The following is a 19,954-nucleotide window of genomic DNA, read 5'->3' on the forward strand; positions in this document are numbered from 1 at the left end:
GGGGGTCAGAGAAAAAGAGGCAGAGCCCCAGCGAGATGGATTGGCCATGTGGCAGCATCAATGGGATCAAGCATGGCAACAATAGTGAAGTTGGCCCAGGATCGGGCAGTGTTTCGTTCTGTTATGCATAGGGTCAGTATGAGTCGGTACCAACTCCATGGCACCTAACAACAACAAGAATCCTAGTGTGGCTCTGTAGGATAAGCACTGGACTGCTCACTATGTCAACTGGTTGACACCCACCAGTTGCTCCTCGAAAATCCTACACAAGGTCGCAATGATACAGAACTGACTTGATGGCACATAACAACAACAACAATCTTTACTGAAGCAGACTATTAAATCTTTCTCTCCCGGAATGGCTGGTGAGTTTGAAATGCCAACCTTTTGGTTAGCAGTGGAGGATTTAACCACTGTGCTCCCCTCAACAGGTCCTGCTGTATTCAAGAACAAATCGAAACTGCCACAGCAGCTTCAAGAATCCTGCTCTCTCTAAAGATGCATATACTGTCTGAGCACCCAGTCTTAGTCCAGGAAGCTCCAGGCAGAACAGGAAAGGTAAATTTCAGATGAGCTTCAATAATATATTGATGTTTAAGGCAAGTTTTTCTCTGATTGGAACCTTCCAGCCTTTAAGTGGGACAGTCTTGTGAATCATTGCTAACTCTGCATCTGGTATGCTAGGGACCCACTGAGCTGAGCAGAACAGACCATGATGTGAAAGAGGCCCTAAGCAGTGTGTAGGGGAGCACGGTGGGCGATGAAGACTGAGAGGACTGGCTGTGACTCAAATGCCCCCAGGGCAGCACAGTGACAGCCTTGGGCCCGGGCCCACAAACATTATAATCATTTGGTAGATTGGTTCATTAAATCTGGAGATGATGTGGGGGCAGATCCAGGACAGGAATTGTTGACTAGAAGACACTTGAACCATGAGTAGGTGAACTGTGGGTTGAACTGGAACTGGTATCTACCAACAAATATGGTCAAGCCCCAAGTCCCGGGACCTGGGAATGTGCCTTTGTTTGGAATTAGAGTCTTGGTAGATGTAATCCATTAACATGAGGCCATACAGGAGTAGGGTGAGCCCTAATCCAATATGGCTGGTGCCGTTATGAAAAAAGGAGAAGACACACAGAAGCAGAGGGGGAGCTCCTGTGAAGATGGAGGCAGAGACTGGAGTGATGCTGCCTGTCACAAGCTGAGAACACCTGAAGCCCCTCGAAGCTGGAAGAGACAAAGAAGGATCTACCTCTAGAGCCTTCGGAGAGAGCATGACCATCCCTACAACCTGAATTCAGGCTTCAAGTCACCCTGTGTGTTTCTTTGTTTCAGTAGCCCTAGGAAATGAAGACAATGGGCAAGCCCACATTTTCAAATTCAAACCTAGGACCAACCCTAGCAGAGTTTGTGACCCATAACGAGCTTATCAAGGATGAGATTTTCTCCGTATATTGTTTGTTTAAAAAACAACAATAACAAAAGTAGGTATTTCAAAACTGCCCACCCTCCCCAAACCGAATCAAGCAAACCAAACCACACCAAACATTAGGGCCCTTTCTAAAGCTGTTTTTATGTTATGTTTGTTTTCTGTTGTTGTTTTGGGCAAAAGTTGAAAGCCCAGCATTCTTTTCATGTTTGCATTATTCATTTTGCAGATCTGTCATGTGCCGGGGCAATCAGGAGAGCGGGCTGGTATTTCTTTGGTTCTGGCTGCACTTACTAAACCATTCCATCATTTTGATTTACTTGCCATTTTGATTACTTGAAAGACCAGAGCTTTTTTTTGGGGGGGGGGAGAAGAAAACACTGGGGGAGCACATAACACCTTTTTCAAACAGCATCAAGAGCTGCCGTCTGAGAGAATGCTTAGTTGGCAGAATGGAAAGAAATAAGTAGATATTCAAGGCAACATATTTTGACCCACTCTAAGGCTATGTGAGAGATCTTAAGTTGAATGGGTTGCTTTGCAAAGTAAGTGGGTGTCTGACACTGGAAATGTTCAAGAAAAAAACTGGACTACCAAATAATCTGGATATGGAAGAGGGGACGTAAGCAAGATCTGATGATCCCTCAAGTCTTTTACAATCTCGAGAGCTGACATCTGTGCCGTGGTCACTTTCTCGAAACTCACCGACACTTGGCCATTGATGATGACCTCCTCAGAGAAGCGCACTTTGACTGGGTTGGACTTCAATCGCGCCTTCTTTGCAGCACTAATAAATGCTGACTTGGGAGACTGGAAGGAACAAAGACATTTTCTCTGATTACTCATAAGATAATGCAAGCCTTGTAACAGTTGTTTTCCACCTTCATCCTCTCAGAGAAGCAATTTTTTTTTTTGTTAAAAAGTGAAATGTGTTTTGTATGTCCAATTCGAGGATGAAATGCAAATTCTGGATGCAATCAAAAGCCTGACAGGCCCATAAACTAATATGCTCAACAGACCAGAACTACAAACAGCATGTTCCACATTCTTAGTGAGTACATTTCCAAGAATTAAAAAAAAAAAAAAAGATCACTGTGAAAATGTAATAACTCTGCTTTTAATTCAGAGCGTTGAGTGTAATTGGAAAAGGACGTGCTGGCCAAATCCAACGTTGAGTTTATGAGGAGTTGATCGTTAATTATCTATCTTAATGAGGTGAAAATGAGTCACTGATCATTTAAAAATGATTGATAATCACATTAGTATTTACATCCAGGGCATATGGGCCTGTGAGCAGGCGAGCACACTCTGTCTGCCTGGTTAAGTACCCATGTTTCTGCACCCACGACCTGAGATTCATCCTCTTGTTGGTAACCTGCGAGCTCACTGAGCTCACAGGTAGGGAGGAGACCTTGTTTACATACAGTTAAGAGCTGACTGCAGAGTCTGCTTCATCTTCAAGATTGTACTTTATGATCCTCTCCTGTCTTTTATTGGAAAGGAGCGTTGACTGACTCAGGGTTGCTTCCTCGGGATGCAAAGTGTAATAGGAGAGCCTGCTTATAAAGGGGCTGGGTCCAGGAGTAGCCCCTGCTGCATGATCTTGGTGAAGAAACCACATCTGAGAATCATCCTTGGTGCAGAATTCTAATGAGGCTTAAGGTGGAAGGGGTATTGGTGTGGCGCTGTAGGATAAGCACTGGAAGGCTAACTGCAAAGCTGGCCATTCAAACCCACCAGCCGCTCCTTGGAAATGCTATCCAGGGTTGTTATTAGTCAGAACCTACTCAATGGCACTTCACAACAACAACAACAACTAGGTAGAAGGCCTCTAGGAAATAAAGTGCTTTGTTGCATTTTCTCTTGAATCCAATCTACAAGCAAATATTTACTGGAACCGTATTGTGGACATCTTTGTACATTAAAATGGTCAAATATTAACAACAGTTGCCTATGGTTCAACCTAAGGAGCTCCGGTAGCTTAGTGGTTACGAATCGGGCTGCGAACCGGAAGGTCAGCAGTTCGAAACTACCAGCTGCTCCGCGGGAGAAAGATGAGGCGATCTGCTCCCGTAAAGATTTACAGCCTCGGAAACCCTATTCAGGGTCACTATGGGTCGAAACCGACTCGACGGCACTTAACAACAACAACATGGTTCAACCTAATGTGTATCAAAGTACAGACCTAAGATGTTAACACTGTTACTTTAAGAATTTGAGTGGTTCAGTGCTGTTGAGTTGGTTCCAACTCTTACCAATCCTGTATTTCCAAGGAACAGCTATTGGGTTTGAACCACTGAATTTGTGGTTAGCAATCCAGTGCTGATCCTACAGTATCACACCAGGACTCCAAAGAATTGTAGTAATTGATTCTTAAAACCAACACAGGGGGCTCAATCTTCTGTGTACTATATTCATCTCAAGATACAAAAAGCAAAAAGCTAATTAGTGTAGCTCATACATTGCATTTCAAGTGGAAAAAAAAAAAAAAAAAAGCGGAAACCAAAACAACAAAGCCATCTCTGCCAGATACAAGTGCTGATGAGAATAATTAGAAAACATGACCGAATGGATAAACAAAACGTGGTCCATCCATACAATGGACTATCATTCAGCTACCAAAAGGAAGGATGTTCTGACACATGCTAGCTACAACATGGAAACATGAGAGAAGCTAGTCACAAAAGGCCACATATTGTATGATTCCATGGACACGAAATGTCCAAAATAGGCAAATTCATAGAGACAGAAAGCAGAAAGCAGTGATTGCCAGTGTCTGGGGAGAATGACTGCTTAATCTGTTAATCTGTTAACCTGTGGGGGTGAGGAAAAGGTTCTGGAATTAAATAGTGGTGATGGTTGCACAAGACATTTCCCTGGTTGCACAATGGTTAATGCGCTTGTCTGCTAACCAAAAGTTCAAATCCACCAGCCAATCCTCAGGAGAAAGATGAAGCAGTCTGCTTTTGTAAAGTTTACAGCCTTGGAAACCCTATGGGGCAGTTCTAGTGTGGTCAACAGGATGGCTATGAGTTGGAATTGACTCAATGGCAGTAGGGAGAATGATTGCCCAACTTTGTGAATGGACTGAATGCTATAATGTATGCTATAATATGGTTTAAATAGTAAAGTTTATGTTCTATGTATATTACCATACTAACAAAAAGCACTCTGGGGGGGGGGGGGGAAGATAAAGTGTGTGTGTGTATGATGGGGCTTCAAAAAGTTGTTGGCAAATGGATAATAGACGTTTTCCATGAACTTTTTGCAATCCACTAGCATGTGTTCCTGTGTGAAGTTTTTGGCTTTGTACGAGAAGAATCCTGTTACTATGATGAGCAGCATCTTAGAAAACAGGATAGATGGATGGTTTGATCCCGAGAGTTTTAATTCCTCCATTTATGCAAGATGTTTTAAGAGAATAACTGCGGTCTTAAGAACAAAGCAAAGCCCAAAAGCCAAATCCCAAGCCAAAAGCTTTGAATGTTAATTCTTCAAAAAAAAAAAAAAAAAAAAAAAGCTTTCAAAATGCTCAACATGATATTTAGAAGTAGCGTAGTGGTTACGAATCGGGCTGCGAACCTTAAGGTCAGCGGTTCGAAACTACCAGCTGCTCCGCGGGAGAAAGATGAGGCTTTCTACTCCCGTAAAGATTTACACCCTCGGAAACCCTGTACAGGGTCGCTATGGGTCGGAACTGACTCGATGGCACTTAACAACAACAACAACAACCACCAAGCTGAAGTGACTTGCTGGTGGTGTCCTCCCAGTATTTTTGCAATGATAGGCCACATTTAGTAATGATTAATGAAGAAATCGCACAGTTCATTAATTCATTTGCTTTTGATATGCCAATTTTTAGGTGAAACAAAACATTGATTGGCACGATGAAGTTAGCCCCAATAAAGCAGCTGTAATAAAGCTGCTGAGCATGGACGTGACTAATTGAAAGAGGTATTTCAATGTAGCAGCACCCCACATTTCTACATTGTCGGGGGATGAAAGATTTCACACACATCCCATACGTTCAACCAAACCTACTATCATTGAGTCGAGTCTGTCTCATGGCTGCCCTATTATCGATTCCTCAATGCATCCTAAAGTAAAATTGAATATTATTCCATATTTTCTGATAATTTTCTACATAATGCCTTGCCTCAATAAAATATGTATCTATATGTTTAACAGAACTTAGTTTGTGTATGTGTGGTTTGTATAACAGTTTACAGAGTACATGAGTTTGTAATCCAACAATTTAGACACATTTTGTTTCATAACATTACTTGCAGTTCCTTCAGCGTAACAGAACTCTTTCCGCTTCCTTCCTGGATTCACTGTTTTCATCTGTCCTTTTCTACAGCATCCTGCTGTCTCATGTGGTTGCAGGTTCTGAGGAGCACGGTCCTCATGAATGTTACTGGTCATTTATTTATAGGTCTGTCTGTTGTTTGGCTGCAAGAAGACCCCTGAAAGTGGGTTCAGTTCCAGGTTTGAAGGGTGTCTAAGGGCTACAGTCTTGGGGGTTCCACCAGTCTCTCTCAGATCAGTAAGTCTAGGTTGTGTTTTTTTTATGATTTTGAATTTTGTTCTAGATGTTTATCCTATTCTGTTCAATACCTTCTGTAGTCCTGATCTGAGCGGTTGTAAGTGGTAGCTGGGCATCATCTACTTCTTCTGGTCTTTGGGTAGTAAAGGCTGTGGCTCATATGGTCCAATAGTCCTCTAATTTCTTTTCTTAAGTCTTTGATTTTCTTCGACTCTTCTCTCCTCCAGGTAGGAAGAGATCAATACTTGCATCTACTCAGACCTCAGTAGGATGGAGAGCATTGTCTTAGGGGACTTGTTGTTGTGAAGTGCCTTCAACTCGATCCCGACCCATAGCGACCCTGTGTAGGGTTTCTGAGGAGCAGCTGGCAAGCTTGAACCACCAACCTTGTTATGTTAATTGACTTAGCTGTCCCCCAAGTGTGTAGGCCTAAACCCCTAAATGCGTAGTGAGTCGGTCCCTGAAGGTTTTTGGTTATGGCCAAGAAGTTTTATCCCCTGTAGAACTTAGTTTTTGATGCATATCATTTACTGTCGCCATGAGTTGAGGCTGTTGAAGGGCAGCCACCACCACCAACGACAACAACGACATCATTTACTATAGAATCTGAGGATGCAGAGACATCCCCAAGGGTCATGGATGTATACAGGGTAATTTGCCCCTAAATGAAATGGTCCTAGATGGCAGCATTTGTCCAATGGGTGTTGCTTCTGTTTTCTGTAGTTATAGCATGCCAACTCGTGTACCCCACTCCCATATATTTATTTAGCATGTTGTCGTTGTTAAGTACCTTCGAGTTGGTTCTGACTCATAGAGACCCTGTACAGGGTTTTCAAAAGGCTGTAAATCTTTGTGGGAGCAGAAAGCCTCACCGTTATTCCACAGAGTGGTTGGTGGGCTTGAACTACTGACCTTGTGTTCACAGTCCAGTGTTTATCCTCTAGAGCCACTGCACTCGCTGTTTATTTATCATAACTAATGAGCAACATTCAGGAGCCCTGGTGGTGCAGTTGTTAAGTGTTTGGCTGCTAACCAAAACATCGATGGTTTGAACCCACAAGGTGCTGCACAGGAGAGAAACGTGGCAGTCCGCATGTGTAAAGATTAGTCTAGGAGAGCCGATGGAGCACTTCTACTCTCTCCTATGGGGTTGCTATGAGTTGGAATTGGCTTGACAGCAATCGACTTTTTAATTTAATGACAAATATGGAGACCAGAAGGAAAATGAGATAACCCCAAGGTTGGTAAGTCAACGTTACTTTATACAGAATTTGAGGTGAACTGATTTGAGATGCAGGTCTAAGGGCAAATCCATATAAAGTGCACTTTTCTTGTTTACTCTGGAGTTTGTGAGTGAGTATAATGTACACAGAGTCCTGGTGTGGCGTTCTGGCTTAATGCATTGGATTGTGAAGTTGTTTGAACTGTAAATTCGGCGGTTCATGCTCACCAACCTCTTCTTGGAAACCCTATACAGGGTGGCTATAGGTCAGAACCGACTCAACAGCACTTAACAACAACAATAATCTACATGCATTTAAGAAAATTACTTCTTGATAATAAAACCATTGACTTTCCAAGTCTTTGTTAAGTGCTGTCGAGTCAATTCTGACCCATAGCGACCCTGTATAGGGTTTCCAAGGAGCAGCTGGTGAGCTTGAACCGCCAACCTGGCGTTCAAATGCGTTTGTAGTCTGGCGCATTAATCCACAGCGCCATACCGGGACTCCAGGTCTAAAGGGTACTTAATGAGACCCTGCACCTCCATGTGTGTCAGAATAGAACTGCACCCCCAAAGCGTTTCCAGTGAGTGCTGTTTTTGGAAGTAGGTGCTTTTCTTCTAAGGTGCTAGGTGGACTCAAACTACCAGCCTTTCAGTTAGCAGCCAAACACATTAACCACTTACACCAGCCACAGTCTCCACGGATGAACAAAGTAATGGTTTATTCCACCGGCTACTTATTGCTTCACCTCATAGCTGCACCTCGGAAACACTAGACAGGGTAGCTGTGGGTCGAAACCGACTTGACGGCACTTAACAAGAGTTATTGGTAGGACTTGGATGTAAATGAGTCATAACTGCAATTATAACTCGATTTTCTTTTTTGTCAAAAACAACAGAGAGTGCAGGGCCCCCAAACCTGGAAAATTAATTCTTAGTAACCTTCAGAGCTGTAGGGGCTGATCACAGGCACTTCGTATCCTGGGGAAGGAAACGACAAGTAATTGCCATTTAGAATAATCAGATTCTCCTGCTGTTAGCTAATTTTAAGATGAGAAGGACCCTAATCAACTCCTCCTCTTTTCAAAATCACTGTTGCTAAGGAGATTACAATAGAAGTGTGACCTGCTCCTAATGCTTTTGGTGGTGGCTATATGCCCTGGAGTTGGAGCTGACTCATAGTGACTTTGTGTAGGGTTTCTGAGGTTGTAAATGTTTACAGGAGCAGAAAGCCTCATCTTTCTCCCATGGAGCTGCTGGTATATTCCAACTGCTGACCTTGAAGACAGCAGCCTGGCTCGTAATCCACTACGCTACCGGAGCTCCTCCCCAGTACTTTTAGATGTTCTCATACGTCACTAGAACATAGTTGGGACAAATGAAAAGAAATAACATTAATTTTTGAAACTGAAGTGTAAAATCTTAAACCTGCAATCCCATTAGTTTTATATTGTTGTTGTTAAGTGTCATCGAGTAGGTTCTGACCCATAGCGACCCTGTATAGGCTTTCCGAGGAGCGGCTGGTGGGTTTGAACTGCCGACCTTGTGGTTCAAACTGACCTTGTGGTCTAGCGAATTATCCTGCAGTGCCACACCAAGGCTCCCAGCTTTATATAGTATGACTTATATAGTGTGATGCTGTGGGCTAATGCATATTGTCTGACGACTGCAAAGTCATTTGAACTGCAGTAGTTCAAGCTCTCCAGCTGCTCCTTGGAAATCCTATACAGTGTGGCTATGGGTCAGAACCGAGCCAACAGCTCTTAACAACAACATATGAAGGCATTGGATGGATTCCTACCACTACTCAGCTTGCAAGGGTGAGCTGAGGCAAAAGCAGGCAGGTGGGAAGGGACTCTCTATTTACTGACTTGCCTTAGGTTGGGTTTTCTAGACACAGAGGATGAGGCAAGGATTTGCAGGAAATGGATTTCTTAGGATGTGTTCTCAGGAAAAGCCAGAAGGGGAGTGGGGAAATGGATCAACTAGAGATAAAATATCAAGCAAATTCTCACGGATTGAAGCTCTAGAAATAGCCTAGACTGGCGGCCAGCTGACTTTTTCTGTAAATGTTCTGGACTTTGCAGGTCAGCCAGTCTTGGTTGCAATGATTTCTCTCTGCTCTTGTAGCATGTAAGCGGCCACAAACAATATGTAAATGAATTCACATGACTATGTTCCAATAAACCACTACTTATAAAAATAAGCAGCTAGAAGTGGCCTGTGGTTCCAAGTAATGGTTTGCAGCCAATAAAATGATGCTTATAAAAAATTCTTGATGACATGGGAAAATGCCTGTGATCTCGTAAATGAAACAAACAATAAAAGCAGATGTACAACATGATCTCAACTCGTGACAAGGCAAGTCAAAAAAAAAAAAAGACTGGAAGGAAAAAGGTCAAAATGTTTACACTGGTTGTCTCCATGGGAAAGGTTTGCTGACGACAATTTTTCTGCAGTTGTATTTCCTTCTGCTCCTTCCACATTTTTCTCTTAAGGAAGAAAAAAATTAAAATGGCAGAAAGAGGGAGCCCTACATAATATTTAAAACAATGAGCTAGCAACCTGTTAAGAATCGCTTCTTAGGGAAGAATGTCAGGGATCGCCTGGGATCTCCTAGTCCCCTATAAACTGGAATCTCTTTGGGAATGGAGTATGTCGGGAGGTGGTAACATTGGCTCTCTGTCTTTGCTGGGGCTTATTATACAGAAGAAATGCGACATCAAAAATGCTAGCCAGCCAGTTGCAAAAGACATTAAAATGCTCATCTTTATTGCTGGGAGTAAAAGTAGAACATAATGACTTTCTTTCACTCTGCTGAGCCATCTCTTTCTGTCCTGGGCTTGGCTTCTGAGAGGATGTTTAGCAAATAACTAAAACCCAACATCAGGCGCCCAATATGATTTAGGGCATGAAATGAGGGTGTCACTCCATCTGCCATGACACAAGCAAACTAAATGTTATCTAGTCAAGTAATTTCAAAGTCCCAACTTCATTTCAACTCCTACAAATTTAGAGGAGAGAAAAGTCACTTTAGGTTGAAATAGTAAGGGAAAAACTTCAGGTGGGACAGTGGTTCTCAACTGGAGGCAACTTTGTCTCCCTTCCTCACCAGGGGACATTTGACCATGTGTGAAGACATTTTTGGCTATTGCCACACAGGGCAGGTACTATTGGCATTTAGTGGGAGGAGGCCAGGGATGCCAGTCAACATCCTGCAATGCACAGGACAGTCCCCCGGAGCAAAGAACGATCTGACCTCAATCATGCTAAGGTTGAGAAATCTTGAGGTAGCTTTCAGAATTTGCACAGAGACTTGAAGGGTGAGAAGGATTTGGCTAGGAGGATGTGATGGGAAGGGAGTCAAGGAGAGTGGCATTCTAGGAAGGAGCGCTGGTCAAAGGGAAGTCAAAGGTGAGAATTCATCTGGGAAGATTAAGCAGGGAGAGTGGCTCTGAGGCAGCTGTTAGTTACAAGAATACACACTCCTTGATCCTAACTATTGTGGCGAAATGATGACTTTCTATAGGATACGTTGGCAGCGGCCACATGAACATTGTACTGAACTCTCCTGTTTGGCATATTGTCTTTCCCATACTATCTACTTAGCGATCCTCCCTTCTCCTACCTTCCACCCTTGGCAACCATCAAAGAATATTCATTCTTGTATGTAAACCTATTCTTGACATTTTATAACAGTTGTCTCATACAATACTTGTCCTTTTGTGAATAACTTATTTCACTCCGCATAACACCTTCCATATTCACCTATGTTGTGAGCCTTTTCACAGATTCATATTAGTCTTTATTGTTGCATAATGTTCCAGTGTGTGTATGGACCACTGTTTGTTTATCCTTTTAATCTGCTGATGGCCACTTAGGTTGTTTCCATCATTTTACTATTATGAATAGCTCTGTGATGAACATGAGTTAATGTTAGAAAACAATTCAAATAATAAAAAAAAAAAAGACCAGACTTACTGGTCTGAAAGAGACTGGAGTTGCCCCTTGAGACTGCTGCCTTAAGATTACCTTCTAACATGAAACTCAAGACACAGCCAAACAATAGACAGCCTAGAAAAGAAACATTTAGCAATGTGCTCCTTAGAACAATCAGCTAGATGTGACCAAAAGGGGAACATTTGCCCAGAATCAATGATGAGAAGGCAGTGAGGGACAAGGGAACCAGATGAATGGAAACAGGGCACCCAGGGAGGAAAAGGGGAGTGCTGACACATTATGGGGATTCCAACCAATGTCCTAGAACAATTTGTGTATGAATTATTGAGTGGAAAATGAATTTGCTATGTAAACTGTCACCTAAAGCACAATAAAATGTTCAATCAAAGAAAATAAATACAGGACTCAAACAAACAAAAACAAAAAACCACCAGCCTGCCTGTAATTCATACGGAAACACACTGAGGAATTGAGGTAACATGAGTTCAGAGAGCAGGAAGCCTTCTGGATGTAATGTTATTGAACCCCTTCCATGGATAGATGAAAAAAACTGGGGTTCACACCAGGGAGGAGAATCACAGCAGCTGTATTTCTGGGATCTGGATCTCATATCTTGGTTCTATTACATCTTACCACTTCTTTAGCTTTCAAATGCAAGAGTTTGTGTGTAGTGTTAGAGATGGGATTAAAGGTAACAGCCAACATTAATATGCATAGCTCTGTTCTAGATGGCAGACTTTGTTGTGTTAGTTAGTTCTGTTATGTTCTTATCAGAATCATGAATAGCTGTTTTGTCCTGCCTCAAATACTTAGCCCACATCACAAAGAAGGGTGATTCTCGCAGATGAAGAGCTGGGCTCCAGACTGGCAAATACCAAGGCCTTTGACTGGATGTGCAGTCCTCGGGAGGTACACACAGTTACTGTGTACCTTTGACTGGATGTGCAGTCCTCGGGAGGTTAGTGGTTCAAGTCCACCCAGGGGCACCTTGTAAGAAAGGCCTGATGATTGAGTTCTGAAAAACCAGCCATTGAAAACCCTATGGACACACATGGGGTCATTGGAGGTCAAAGTTGACTCCATAGCAACTCATTTGGGTTGGGGACTTTTGTTCTAGAAACACTCCAACTCTGAAGGCAATGGAAGCTTAAATAGAATCTCTGCAACTCCCTAGGAACACTGACAAAAACCGTTTTGGGAAAAATGGGAAGAAATTTGCCACCATATTTTTTCATTCAAATGACAATGTATGAGCTTCACAAGCAATGGCAAGTCGCTAGAAATAAATTAGTGGTTGCCTGGGACTGAGGGTGGGGATGGGGATTAATGAAAAACGGACTAAGAGAGATGGAAATGTTCAGAGATTGTATTGTGCTGATGGTTGCTCACCTGACTAAATTTTATAAAGATAATGGAATTGTATGGCGTCCTGGGGCAGCGCTGCAGGCTGATGCGTTGGACTGCAAGTTTGAACCGCGAGGTCGGAACCAACACGAAGGCACTTAACAACAAAAGTAACAATGGAATTGTACACTTCAAATGAGTGTATTTTAGGAGCTGCAGATCATACTTTGATCAAATTGTTTAAATAATCAAGCTTGGGATCTGAAGGCAATACAATTGGAATCACTCTCTATCTACCCTTCTGACCAGGTAGTTGAAATCAAATGCTCATGGTCACATTTCATGTTGTCGTCATAGCTAGGTGCTGTTCAGAGGATGCTGAGTCACAACGACCCCATGTGACAGGGCAGAAGTGCCCTGCAGGGTGCTCTTGGCCGTCATCTTTATGGGAGGAGACCACCAGATCTTTTCTCCCTTGGAGCTGCTGGGTGGGTATGAACTGCCAACCTCTCAACCAGGACTTCCTAAGTAGTTAATTAATTAATGATAAAAAAAATACCTGGTTCTTTGCCGACTGATTTGAATGGGGATAAGAAAAACAATTATGCTTCAACCTCTTACAAATGAGGTAGTTGTGTTGCGACTAGACAGATGATCTTAAAGCTAAAAGCCACAAGGAAGTCTTGAGCTTGGTGTCATTTTGCAGGCCTGGAATAGCTGATTGTCTTAAGATAGTGAGGAAATGCATTGCTTTCTTTGTTCTCCAAGGAATGGCGTTCCACACATGGAGTCTAAATTAGAACTATTTGAGACTTCTACAACTGTATTGTGAATAGTATGCTTTTGACTGCCGTTCTTCATTGTCGTGGTTTTACCGGGACAGCTAATGAAGACAGTGGGAGGGGATTAGAACCTGAGATCGTATAGTGACACTTTCGCTCACAGAGCACTTACCGGGTAAGGCTGAATGACAGTAAGGAGGATTGATTCTTTGCAGCTTCTGGAAGAGAGAGAAAGGAAAAAAACACACAAATATTTATGAAATATAGGGAACCCAGACTTTACCAGCAGCAGCTTTCTTTAGAAACAAAATGTGTGATGCGTTGGTGAAATGCTCCTTGAACCCCGGGGCAGAATAAATTAAAAAACTCAGAAGTGGGCTTTCAGATGGCAGAGAACCCAAATCAAGTGTTTGCCTAGTGTTGACAAACAGTTCTATTAGAAGCTCCCTCTGCGTTTCACATTGGGCAATTTTATCTGGACTTTCTAACAGCGGGCCAGAAGAAAACTCTGCCAAGAGTGGTTGGCTTTAGAAGCATCAACTCCGTCTCTTTACACCTGTAACTGCTCTCAACATGGACTGACCCCTTCAGATTTTCCTCCAGTCTACTATTCTTGGTTGCTTAAACATTTCTCTGTGGTTTTCTGTAGAAGGGAGAGATTTTTTTTAAAAAAATGCTATCGTTTCTTTGAACAGGATTATCTTCTCAGGGTTAGTATCATGAAAGAGAAATACCACTGTAGATTGTTTATCCCCCGACAACCCCCAGCAAACATCCCTTTCGGTGCCACGTGGCTTATGAAGCTCACATACCTGAGCCAATAAATATTTCAGACAGGCACCAGTTGGAAACTACTGTTCACAATTGGGAATGCTTTGTAGCTAAAAGCAGAGCAAACAGGTGGAATGCAATGGTTTATTTAATTTCCTCCAAATCAGCCCAACCTTTCAAATAACTCAAACCTTGGGGGACAATCATATTATGGGTTATAATGGTTTTTCGTCCTGCCTGCCCTTGTGCCTTTCTTATCAGGAGTAGGAGAAACGGTAGTTGCTACTTTGTTGAGGAGCTGATTTTTTCTACTTTGGGTTATAATTAATTACCTGCTTTTGTGATTTATTGCCCAAATGAGTAAGGTGAAGGGGCTCGATAGGCAATATTAGACCTGTGAAGAAGTCACTGCAAACTGCATTTCTAGCACTAACTACTTTGAGGCTTGGCCCACTTATGTCTGGCTGTGTTGGGCCATGACTAGCCACAGCACCAGTGGGGGTTGGGGAGAAAAGGAATCAATAGATGAGAAGAAGGAGAAGAATTGGAACCCTTAGGGAGATGGGGATGGGTAAAGGAGATGGGTAAACTCTCATGAGTTCCTTGTTGCTAAGAGGTGTTAGAGAGCATCAGTAACTGGATTAGACTACCATAATCCTCTCAGACAGTAATAGAGCATGAGGGGAGTCAAGTAACACATCGGCACATAAGCGAAGGATCATGCATTGCTAGTGGGCATGTGGCGGCAGTGATGGTGATTATGTGCCGTGGATTGGGTTTTGACTCCTAGTGACCCTGCATAGGGTTTCTGAGGCTGTAAATCTTTAAGGGAGCAGAAAGCCTCATCTTTCTCCCACAGAATAGCTGGTAGTTTCGAGCTGCCGGCCTTGAGGTTAGTAGCCTGACTTGTAAGCACTCTTGTAGTCATGTGTATGGGTCTCAGGAAGAAATCAGGTAGCACTAGGTCAATTTCAGTGTCACAAACACTGTAACCCAGCAATTCCAACCTGCCTTTGTAGCATAGAGAAATTCTACCACTAGGCTCTATGTGAATGTGGGTGAGAATGTTGCCTATGGTGGAACGTATAGGGTGGAGTGTTGAAGCAAGCTGGTATTAGAATGAGGGCTTCTGTTCCTAGCTGGCAGTAGGCTGGAGGAATGTGGGCCTCTTCAACATGACAACCTGCTTCATCAAAGCCGCTAAGAGAGAGTCTGAGGACAAGATGGAAGTTTCAATCTTATGGAAATGACAGCCTTTATTCTACTGGTTAGAAGGTTCACGGGTCTCATCTGTACTGAAAAGAGAGGGGACTATACAAGGCTATGGATACTCGGAGGCAGGAGTCCTTGGAAGCCACCTTAGAGTCTGTCTGCCCCACTAAGAAACACAGTTATGCAATCAAGTAATCTATGGGAAGTTTCTGCCCGTGATTTCACCTTACATAGCTTCAAGAAGAAGCCTTGTTTAGGCCACCTTGTTACTTTGGAAATGGGAACCATCTTTCAAAATTTGTCTATTGCATTTATGGCATTTAAAGTCTTTGTGTCCGTAGTAATATCCTGTAAATTGCCTGGAATATAACCAAGATTGAGTTGAATGTTACCATTTAGTGAATAAATAAAGCAATCTAAATTGAAATAAAATATTCCAATATGTTATTTATCATGAGGACGAAGAGAACTCTTTTCTTCTGCTTTCTACTCATTTATAATCATTTAATTACAACCTGCCAGACTAGAATAATGAATGCCTAATATTTTGGGCATTTAAAAATTCAAAACCCAGTTGTAGGAAGGAAAAAAAAAAACAAAGCAAAACAAAACAAAAAACCCAAGCCACTTTGAAATGGCCTGCAAAGAAAGATTGGAATTGGGAATGGAAAATGCCACAATTAAATTATTAGGTGATTTTTCATTTCCTTTTTATGAAGACCTAAAACAGCTTGACAATTTAACAAAATCCAGTTAGAAATATATCTAGAGAAGTATTATTTCACAATAGATTCCAAGTGATTTTTCTACTGCTGAAGAATAATTTCAAATTGCAGTGTCAATATCTATTTAAATGGTTACTTGAGTTTGTTAAAAACCTTATTTAAATCCTTGAGTCACAGCACTGACCTGTGGTGGGGAGGGAGTGTGTGTGTGTGTGTGTGTGGGGGGGGGAAACCTGCTTCTGGCACATTTGTCTTCAATTAAGTCTTCTTTCACATTCTCTAACCACCACCCATCAGTCAGTTTGTCATACTTCGGTGGTTTACTTGTTGCTATGATGCCAGAAGGCATGATGCAGGTGTTTCAAATACCAGCAGAGAGTCACCCAGGTTTTAGCAGAGCTTCCAGACTAATAGAGACTAGGAAGAAAGGCCAGAGCACTTTCAAAAAGAAGTCAATGAAAAACCCTATGAATCACAACAGAATGTTGTTCACTATCGTGCTAGAGATGAGCTCTTATGTTGGAAGACACTCAAGATACACAATGGTCATAACAATGTACTCAAGCAAGCCAATGTTCATGAAAATGGCACAGGGCTGGGCAACGCTTCACTACACTGTACGTGGGGTCCTCATGCAACCTGATGGCAACTCAAAACAATTTCTCTAAGAAAGATCAATTCTTATCCTTTCTTGATGGAGGGTCCCTTAAAACATCTTTGGGACACTGAACACCTGTGGTTGCAATTCATGCTTTGGTGTCACATCCTGTTTTAGAGTTTCGTTGGATGAATCTTGATGTAACAAACAGAGCTGCATGAGGAAGAAGTCCAAGTTCTAATGAGGTAGAGTTGTGACCTCGGTATTCAAATCCCTTTCAACAGCGACACTATAGCGCTCTAAGGAACACCTTATTTCTTCAGGCAATCTAGTTTGGAACTTTTCTCGAACTGCCTATCCAATATTATATTGACATTCTAATATTGCAATGCATAATTCTCTTGGCGTATGTGATTATGTGTTTCCCTTCTAGGCCAACTAAACCGATCTCTTGATCAACTCAGAGATGGATGGGAATCTAACAGAGCAGAGAAGGGCCACTGTGATTTCCTCGGAGATCAGGCAAGCAAAACAGAACAAAACCCAAATCAATAACTCAAATGTCGAGGAAGCTCTTTTATGTAAAAATTCAAGTCTTGCTTTACAAAAACTCAAGTCCAAACACCTGAACTCAAAGGTTTTAAGCCACAAAAGTGGCAATAGCAGTAGATCTACAAAGACTGAAAGGGTAGGCTTTTAAAAGGAAAATTCAGAGACAATTTAGGGCTATACATGAAAGGATTTTGTAAACTGTAAAATGGCATTCTAACATAACTCAAAAGATTGATGTGCAATATTTCTATTTGGCAAGAACGGTGGTACGGCACAGTGAAAGGGTGTTTGATCTCTCACTTCGAAGGTAAATACACAGACACATAGGAATTTTTCTTCTTGCACCTAACAGTCCTTCAAAGAGATTAGAAAAATACTAGTTCAGTATTTCAATACATTTCTCCAATGACTCTGCTCAAACGGGCCTTTTCTTGATCCTGGTATTCTGTGATAAAGCCACAGGGGTGCCTTCTATTTTCTCTCCCTGTAATGTGAACAGAACACTACATGATGTGCTGTCAGTCTAGCCAGTTGCTGGCAAAGCTGGAGGAAAAGAGTGTTGCCCTTCGTTTTCAGAAAAGTTGCCCAGGTCTCCACTTGGAATGGGCATTTGATGCTTCATCCAGTTGACCTTTCTAATGCTCTGAACAGAGATTATAATTAACCACGGTATCAATTCCTAACAGGTACTGAAGCCATTAGTTAGGCAGAATGGAAACAGCCAGCAAATTACCAAGCATTCAGAAAAGGTCAATAGATTATGGCCAAGTGTGATCCGTCATGGGCTATATGAAGCATTAACATTCTGTCTGCTGCTGATGATCCTTGCCTTTACTCTGATACCTGCCTGCAAAAGAAGAGAAGGGGAAAGAGTTCTCATTTCTCAATCACGTTCAGGAGATACTATTGAAGAAAATGGGCATAATGAAGCCACCATAGTTATCAAGGTCAACAGAGACACAGAAATGGAAAAAAAGAGTCCAGTTGACCAGAAGCATCACCTGACTTTATACCAAATCTATAGACAATGTCTCTTCGATTACAATCTTCACCGTCAATGAGAGGTTCTACTGTTGAGCTTAAAGACCATAAGTTTGGCAGTCAAAGGGAAAATGTAGCAAATGCAGGGTAAGATCTTTAGTAAGCAGTATGGTAGATACTAGAACATCCTTGAAACATTGATTGTAGTGCTCATTTTTTCCCATCTATTGTTAGAAGGCTCCAAAGATGGCCCATTGTGTAGCTCTTTCCCCTTGAATCTAGGCTGCTCCCGTGAGAAGATTTTGATAAATAAAATATGGTAGACGTAACCTCGGGTCCTCAGTGAGAAGAATGCCAGGAACCTTGTATCTTACATCTTCTCCCTAGGATTCTGGAATGCTTGTTCTTTGAGGAAGCCAGCTACCATCGGAAGTCCAACCACCCTGTGACCACCATTTTCTAAGCTAGCCATGTGTAGAGGTAATATGGAGAAGGAGAGATACCCGGGCCAGCCTCAGCTGTGTTAGCTAGCTGAGTCCAGGCAACAACATCTGAGTGAAGAAGACATATTGGACATCCAGCTCAATCAAGACTTCAGATGTTTACCACCCCAACTGTTATTAAACTGCAGCCACATGAAAGGGCCCAATGAAAACCTTCCGGATGAGGTCAGACAAGCCATAGAATCAAGAGAAATGATACCAGTGCATTGCGTTCTGATGCCATTATGTATGGAGTGGTTTAATAGTGGTTTATATTCCAGATAACTGGAATGCCATCTGTTTTGTAAAGAATCTGAAATCTCTAGGTGTTTTTAAAAACAATTGAACATTCCTCCTTTATCAAGGAAGGGGAAGTGTGTCAGCTGGTGGGGCCCCAGAATAGCATAGTTATTGTTGTTGTTGTGAAGTGCCGTCAAGTGTCAAGTTGGTTCCGACTCACAGCGACGCTGCATAGGGTTTCCGAGGAGCAGCTGGTGGGTTTGAACTGCTGACCTTGTGATTCACAGTCCAGTGCTGATACTACAACTCCATACCGGGAGTCCTATAACTTGCATTAAACAAAATTTATCCAATAAATGTGTGTTGACATTTGGAAGGGGATACTTTAGCTGGCAGTGGGGTTAGCACAATTGTAATGTTAATTGTGGACTTTTGTGGGGCTGGGGCAGAGGAGAGGGGCATAAATCTACTTAGAGGAGAAAACACAGTCCGGGTCTTGAGTTGAGAAAGGTTTATGACAAAGAACTAGGGAGGCACAATTAGCAACGGGTGGTATAAGGCATCGGTTTGAATTTTTCAGAGAAAGGTTACAGTACACTGTCATTTTAGTTATAGAATGAAATCGCTTGTATATTGTTGAGGTTGATGAAAAATTTGGTAATGGTGATGAATTGCAGAATGAACACATTGAACGTCACTGAACTATGCATGTGAAGATTGTTGAAAGGGCAAAACAAATTTTTTGTTACCTATATATTTACTCCCCTCCCCCCAAAAAAGAGAAAGAAAATAAAAATAACTTGGGAGAAACCAGGATTCTTGACTGCAAAGTCGAATTCACATTGCAAAGATCTGAAGATTCTTAGGCTGTGACTTTCTTTCTGGAGTATTAGGTCATTGACATCAAAATGCATCTAATTGATGTTGTTATTATAATGTCCAATCAAGTTGGTTCCGACTCATAGCAGACTCTGTATAGGGTTTTCGAGGTGTAGCTGGTCTCATTGATATTTTGTTGTTGTTATGTGCCGTGGAGTCGGTTCCGACTCATAGCGACCCTGTACAGGGTTTCCGAGGCTGTAAATCTTTACGGGAGCAGAACGCCTCATC

The 19,954-nt window shown here is 42.2% G+C and overlaps 1 protein-coding gene across 1 annotated transcript in view; it reads right to left on the reverse strand.

The window, feature by feature from the left end:
* FRMPD4 (FERM and PDZ domain containing 4) overlaps positions 1-19,954 on the reverse strand; it is a 726,948-nt gene that overhangs the window by 46,672 nt on the left and 660,322 nt on the right. Inside the window, exons 5-6 of the mRNA XM_006835632.1 lie at positions 13,456-13,501; positions 2,135-2,239 (exon numbers count right to left, since the gene is read on the reverse strand). Of these exons, the coding sequence (XP_006835695.1) occupies positions 2,135-2,239; positions 13,456-13,501 (151 nt within the window). The remainder of the gene's footprint in view (positions 1-2,134; positions 2,240-13,455; positions 13,502-19,954) is intronic.

This window comes from Chrysochloris asiatica, unplaced genomic scaffold (genome assembly GCF_000296735.1).
Source record: "Chrysochloris asiatica unplaced genomic scaffold, ChrAsi1.0 scaffold00018, whole genome shotgun sequence".
Lineage (NCBI taxonomy): Eukaryota > Metazoa > Chordata > Mammalia > Afrosoricida > Chrysochloridae > Chrysochloris > Chrysochloris asiatica.